The sequence below is a fragment of the Fonsecaea nubica genome, assembly GCF_001646965.1.
Source record: "Fonsecaea nubica strain CBS 269.64 chromosome Unknown Scaff69, whole genome shotgun sequence".
NCBI lineage: Eukaryota > Fungi > Ascomycota > Eurotiomycetes > Chaetothyriales > Herpotrichiellaceae > Fonsecaea > Fonsecaea nubica.
Genome location: NW_019173742.1, coordinates 149,246 through 156,494, shown reverse-complemented (window position 1 = coordinate 156,494; position 7,249 = coordinate 149,246). Strand labels below are relative to the sequence as shown.

The 7,249-nt window shown below is 51.5% G+C and overlaps 1 protein-coding gene across 1 annotated transcript; it reads left to right on the top strand.

Annotated features, from left to right (window-relative positions):
- Window positions 1-910: 910 nt before the first annotated feature.
- Window positions 911-2,549, top strand: AYO20_08596 (hypothetical protein; the record flags this gene model as incomplete). Its single annotated transcript, XM_022646872.1, has 4 exons — window positions 911-951; window positions 1,047-1,916; window positions 2,039-2,315; window positions 2,373-2,549. 4 exons carry the CDS (start codon window positions 911-913, stop codon window positions 2,547-2,549), a joined length of 1,365 nt encoding a protein of 454 aa, XP_022497208.1.
- Window positions 2,550-7,249: the final 4,700 nt, after the last annotated feature.

Sequence of the window (7,249 nt, the reverse complement as noted above, 5' to 3'; positions counted from 1 at the left end):
TCATCTGATATTGTCTTGATTTCAAAGGCAGCGGAGAGAGATCGGAGAAAGCCTCGGGAAGAATTCCATATCGGGAAGTGACTAAGCGGGACGTCATATCTTGGCGCCTGGCCTGCGATTGGCTGCCGGATTCACCCCACCATCCCCGCCAATATCGCCCCAACCCCCTCTTTCTTTAATCTCTCCCCCCCCCTTGTCCCCTCCATCTACAACTTATTTGCTGCAGGTGCAGGTGCAGTTGCTCAAGGCTCAAACCACGCAAGCCTGCAGCCGCCATGGCCTAGACCCAATCATGACCCCGGCCAGCAACATCCACTCCCACTTATGCGGCTAACGAGCTAACAATTGACGCTCATCACAAGCTGCCCTTCTTATTCTGGGGTGTTTAAGCCGAAAACAAATCCTCACCTCATGCGAACTGCGAACTCGTCTGCAAGCTCACGTTTGTGGTTCTGAGGGTTGCAGGCTGGCGGAATTGCAGGGCGTCAGTGCAAAACAGGCCTCAGCCAACCTACCAGTGTCTTTTCACTTTCGCTTTCTCTTCACTTCCCAAAGTCACTAGCTAGACAGGACTTGATGCATTACTACATTCGCCATCACCCTCTCGTCCTGTCGACCTGAAATCTTAGGCTCCGTGTCCTTCCCCATATTTTTTTTTATTTCAATCGTTCACCTGCCTCGATCACTTTGCTCTGATCTCCCTCCTTTCTGTCTCTCATTATCCTCCCACAACACCATTCTTCATGTCCTCGCAATAATCTGTGCTCTTGTCTTTTGCTTTGCTCCCGTCCTGTTTCTTCCGGGGCCTGTCCTTGAGTGGTTTCACCACTCTTACTGTCGTTATTGTCCGCTTGTCATTAACTTGTCCAAGCAAGTGACACGAGACCAAGACACATTGTCACCTCCAGTCATGGACTCGACGACGTGGTTCAAGGTTTTCGTCTTCTACTTGTGAGTGCTTTTCTCTGACTCGCCACCCTTGAGAGAGGGTGGAGGGGAACATCGGCCAAAATCGAGAAACTGCCAGATTAACTAACCAAATGTAGCCTCTGGCGGTATGCCCGCCTCATTGTCAATCTGTGGGCCTTCTGGACTTTCAAGCCGATTCCCATTCCAGAGAATCCCACCCTTTGGCCTTCAGACGTCACGGTCATCTTGCCTACCCTGGACGGCGAGGGAGAGGAGCTGGAGAAAACCATTGCCTCAATCATGGAGAACGAGCCCAAGGAGTTGATTCTGGTCACAATCGACGAGAACTTGGCCAAGGCAGAGCGGACCATGGAAAAGATGCCGGCTGCCAAGTACCACCGCATCCGTTGCATGTCGGTCAAACATGCCAACAAGAGACGCCAGATGGCTCGAGCCATCCCCGAGGTCACCACCGAGATCATTGTGTTTGCCGATGACGACGTCACGTGGCCTGAACGGACTCTCCAATGGATGCTGGCCCCGTTCGAGGACAAGAGATACGGAGGAGTGGTGACCTGTCAGCGCCTACGCCGGGCCGAGAGTCCCACCTTCTCTCAGCGTATCTATGGCTTTCTGGGGGCACTCTACCTGGAGCGTCGGAATTTCGACTGTGCGGCCACCACTCACGTCGATGGAGGTGTGCCATGCTTGTCTGGGCGTACATGTGCCTACCGCACAAGCATCCTCCAGGACGTGAATTTCACCAACGGATTCACAAATGAGAAGTGGTGGTTTGGCCAATTCCAGCTTAACGCTGATGACGATAATTTCCTTACGCGCTGGATGGTCTCGCATCGGCATGAAACCTACATGCAATATCATCCCGAATGTGAAGTGCTTACCACCCTCGAAGACAACCCGAAATTCCTCAAACAATGTTTGAGGTGGGCGCGCAGCAATTGGCGTAGCAATCTCACCAGCATGTTTGCTGAACGTCATATTTGGCGGTGAGTGGTTGAACCCTTTTCCCTAAGTCTTGCTGGGGAGATTTCCACCCTCGGTTCTTTTCGAGAGGATTCTTGGCGACTGACTGTCTTTGTCCCCTTCCTATTAGTCGACAACTGTACAGCGCGTACGCAGTTCATATGACGACATTGATGCCGCCTGCCATTCTCGGGGACGGACTTCTCTGGCTCTGTTTAATCAAGGGCGTTCGTGACTGGCCGGTTGACCAAGCCTTGACTGCCATCTATGCCTTTGCAGCTTGGATGATTTTCTCCAAGTTCATCAAGCTGGTCACTCACTTTGTCCGCTACCCGGTCGACATATTCCTGTGGCCGGTCTCTGTACTCTTTGGGTGGTTTCATGGAGCCATCAAAATCTATGCTGTAGTGACATTGGGCGTGGTATGTTTGGTTGATACGATTGTGGACTCCGTGAGCGCAGCTAACTTGCTGTACCAGACCACCTGGGGCAGTCGACCCAACGCTGACGCCAGCGACTCTGGAAGAATGATCCGCCAAAAGAAACCACACTGTTACGAATCTGGAGACGAAAAGTTGCACGAAAAGCTTCTACCTAACGACGAGATGATGACCTATGCCAACGACCAAAAACACTACCAACCTCCCTCCGCATAACTCCCCCCTCCTCATATTCCTAATGAATTTTCTCCGTGATCGAGCCTAGATCAGACCAGGCACAACACATCTTTCTTGCGGACTCCAGATTTTTACAGTCGGTCGGATTGGTTTTCCTTTTTTCTAAAATCAAGCACATTCTTTCGAAAAGTTCAAAATGGGAGATTGTCAAAATTGAGACCAAAACGGACGGCAGACGGCAAGGTGGGAGGCTATTTTCCTTCGATCCACAAAAGCTCAGCACAGTTCAAACTTGTGTCTTGTACTACCCCGGGATAGGAGCTGGATTTCACAGCAAAAAACAACAACAACAACAACAACAAAACAACAGGGAACTGGGACGCTCTTTTACTGGGGGTCAAGACACTTTATCACTTTCATGTTCATTTCATTCTTCAAGGGCTTGGAAGGGGGTTTCCAAGCTCCTTCTGGCTCACATATGCATTACTGGGGGGAGCTTGGGACTTGCTTCATGACTTGATATTGTAAATAGCGAGTTTTTTTTTTTCTTTTTTCTCTCTCTCCCCTCGTGATGGGCCGTGGTGGATATGGGAAACGAAGCATGAACCTGGGAGCGGATGGACAGAAATGAATGGATGGGCGGATTGATTCTTTTTTTACACTGTGACCACCCTTCTTTCAGTGGTCTGGAATGACGGTATGGAAATGCAATGGGATCGGATTTGCGGTGGGCATTGAAGGGGCTTTCTCATCACTCATTTTCTCTTCTTCTTTTTTTCGTGGTCTGCAAGCACAGCGAGCTGGATATTTTGTGGGTATGAGCGACGGGACATGACGGACAGCATGACGAATGACAGACAGAAGACAGACAGACAGACAGATCTCCTCGAGTTTTTTTCTTTTTGTTTTTCCCATTCCAAAATTGGGGCGGCTAATACTGAAATTGAATCCTGTTTTCGTATAATCGATTCCTGCTCGTCGTCGTTTTCAGTATGGTCCTCCTGTATCTTGAATTTTTCAATTGGATGATGGGAGACAAAAACCCCGGCAGCGCAGAAAATGTATCCGACGGATTTGCGTGGATGATTCAATCGGGTTGGAGGGGAAGGGGGAGGGTTGCATTTGCCTTTGCCTTTGCATTTATGATTGTCGTCGTATCTCTGTCCTGGCTGGTGTCAAGGTGTCACAGGCGGCCCGGCAGTTCCAGTTTCAGGTCCCAGTCCCAGTCTCAGTCCCACCAAGGATCGCTTTGTGGGATCGGAATCCAAGCCCAAAGACCCCCGAAAGTCTATCCGAACAGCAGCGATAACAACAACATCAACAACAACAACAATAATAATAATGAAACCACCTGAGCTGTGATGGAAAAACTGCTCTTGCGTGCGAGAGTGCGGGAAAGTGAATGAGTGTGCGCCTGTCTTGTTTGCGACGCAGCTAGCAGAATTCTCTTCTTACTCAACTTCTCTTCTTTCACTCCTGGACGCCTTCTCGTTCGTCAATCAGTCACTCACTGACTCGCTGCCGTTGTTACTGTCCGCGGCGATCGGCTCTCGAACCTATTTCGGAAACATCAAAAGTCCCCATCCCTGTAGACGCGGTAGCCTTTCTCCCAGGGATGTTGGCTTGACTCTTATGAAATTCCACATTTCTGTGTGAGTTCAAGAGCTTGGAAAGAGTGGAAAACTCCAGGTAGAAAAGGACTCCTTACGAAAACAAAACTCCCTTTCCTTGTCTCGTGAGCCTCCTGGAGTCAATCCAAGATGGCCTCTCGATTGGCAGTTACATGGCTTGTATAACAAGGCTCGTATAACACCAGGTCGGCGCGAACTCACAACCAGAGGGATTTCTGAGGGATTGAAATCTCCCGATTTCTTCTCCCACTCCCCTCTTGCGGTTGCCACCGGCAGATAACATGTGTAGATGCCACATTATCACCCGATATGGCTCTTTCAATTGTCGTCTGCCCATCTTCTGGACCCGGAAACTATCCCCTTGCGGCTTTTTGCAAGCCTCGTATTCTCGTCTGTTCATGCAGGAGCTGGAGCTGCTGTGTGACAGAGGCGTTGATAGCTTATTCTGTCGCACAACGTCCCTGATAAACGATGGAGGGTGTTCATGTCGTGTAACATTGCAGTCCAATGCACGCAGTTCAAACATTTCCATCTTTCCGCCCACGCCTGAGGGGTGTGGGTGGCTTAGCTGCTGTGTCACGCAGGCGTGGCAAGCCTCTGATCTCCGTGATCTTGACTTTTGACGCAGGAGACGAATGAGTGGTCAAATTTTCAACCACTTGTCGAGCTCGTATTATTACAGCTGGCGTGGGACAGCATAATGCAAGTTGCCCACAATCCTTCTCTTGTGCTCGCATCCTCTCGCCAGCGTACGCCCATTCTAGTCTCCTTTGCCTTTCTTGAGTCTTCTCGTCGTAGCTCACGCGCCGTCCAAGGGCTCCACATTATCTTTCTCTTGTCGAGTCGAGGGGAGGATGTCTGCACCTTGAACGACTTAGTGTCTGCATCACGTCGTGAGGTTGCCATTGGTGCAACAGTCATAGGCGAGGGTCTTGGGGTGGGTTGACAGCATAATGAGAGTGCGGAGACAAATGTGATCCGATTCCCTGTCGCGATAAATTGTGCAGACTCTGTGTAGGCTCCTCACCAAGGCTGCAAGTTGGCAACGAGGCTTGCTAGGATGCTCACAATTCGTCACCTGCGGCACTCCGCTCGTCGCTCATTGAGGGTCCTTTGCGTGCATATGGAACTGTAGTCTCGAGCATGACTGGGAAAACGCCCTGATAAGATTGGCAGGGTCCGTGTAGAGGCATGTTCAGATGTGACGACAAGAGGCGTGGCTTGCAGGTGAGGGATCTAGGGATGCCTGCGCTTCCTGTCAGTGGATACCTGGGCATCAAGGAGGGAAGCGCTTCCAAAACCCCTGTAGTGATGTCCGAAGATTCACCAGAGGAAACCATATTCGACCCATGGCTACCGAGGGTTCTAGACCACGTAACACGGTGTTTCACCCCCAGCAGATCATAAGAGACCTTCCCTGCACTGACGCAGTGATCCGCAATAGACCCTTTCTGGGAGGATTTCCGTATCAGAAAATATAATACCATGTCTCCAGTCCCTGGAGTTGGGGCTTGTCCTCATGGTGGGCTAGGATGGCGAGGATGGGGAGGAATCTCTAAGGTACGTACCGCCGCAGCCGCCCAATTGCACCACCGTCTTCCAACCACAAAACCCTCTCCAGTCGGCTCCCAAGTCTACACGGTACAGGGGATGCCGTTGATGTGCGAACTCGTGCGAAACAGACCGCCACTCATCGACGCACTTCCGCCGTCTGAATTTCCACTTGCGAGTACATCTGATCCCACCAATGTACCTAAGTACCTAGATGCTTCGCCCTCTGCAGCTCCTCGCACAAAGCGCGCCCTTCCCTCTCTCTGATTTGTCCTGGCCACCTGGGAAGCTCCTGCGCGCAATGGGCTTTCGACCTGGGGGTACCGACGGGGCCATTGCGAAAGCAGTCGTGGTTCAAGTCACTTCCTGCGTCCTGCGTCCTGCGTCCGTGCTGGTCAAAGCACGACTGAATGGTTGACTCCTCCCTGCCCATGTCGCAGTGGAACTCGGCACGGCTCGGGGCTGCTGCCTTCTTCGCACCCATGCCTAGCATCCCCGTGGCGCTTTGAGGTACATTGGCGCTATCGAAGGCCTTCCTCTTTCTTTGCAAGTCTTTGGTGTCCAGGATTCTCGGCATTTCACAAAATAGAGCGCCAACAAACGGGGCAGGACGTGCTCAGGAATTCCCCGAGGTATCTTGGGCCGCAATTGGCCCTCTGCCTCACTCAACGCTGGTGCCCAAAGCAGGGCCTGATTTGGCTTGGGAGGAAATCAGGGACTCTCCCTTGCCACTGGTGCAGCCAAACATCATCAACAAAACACTGGCCCAAGCGACAAGGCTGCCGCACCTGAAGACCGTCACGTGCGAGGCTGATATACAGTTCGGATGCTTCATGCGGCACATTTCTCTAGCTGGCAAAATACAAGACGGAAGAGAAGCCTGACTGACTAGGGATGGTGAGGAAGTGTCAACCAACAGCCAGTCCCATTCTTCCCCGTGATCGGCCACCAATTCCGTCTGTCTCACGCCCCAATGGAGGCAGACCACCAGGGCAATAATCGGCGCCCTTCAGCTTGATGGGGACACGCGACAAATGGTGGGTACCTGCTTCCAGAAGGATTTGCACCTGCATCCAAGCCCTGTAAATCTTTCAGCGATGAACATGGACTAATTATTTTGCTGTAGCTATCGCTTGGAGGTGATGGCCTGACCTGCATCAATGTGGCGAGGAGACCGGCCTCTTCTCAGCTTATGGGCAGGGGCAGTCATGGATATGTCTTGCGTCCAAGCTGCTGACAGGACGTGCCCCGAAAAGTATGGTAGAATGCCGAATGCCGGAAGTGGTTTTAACTCAAACATCCTACCATACGGTTCATTTGTTGGCTAGGACCGAAAGAGAGCGCCGGCACACAACAAGCATGGTCGGAGTATATACGGACTATTTTATACGATGGGCTAACTCCACATTTGCAGGGACGGAAAGTGCCGGAAAGCTAAAGATGCAGCGACAAGTTCTGCTTCGTCGCATACATATGCATTTGATCACTCGATGAAGATTTTAGCCGGGATAATTCGGGGCACTGATCGACGGAGAATGTCGTCTCTGAGATGGTCTA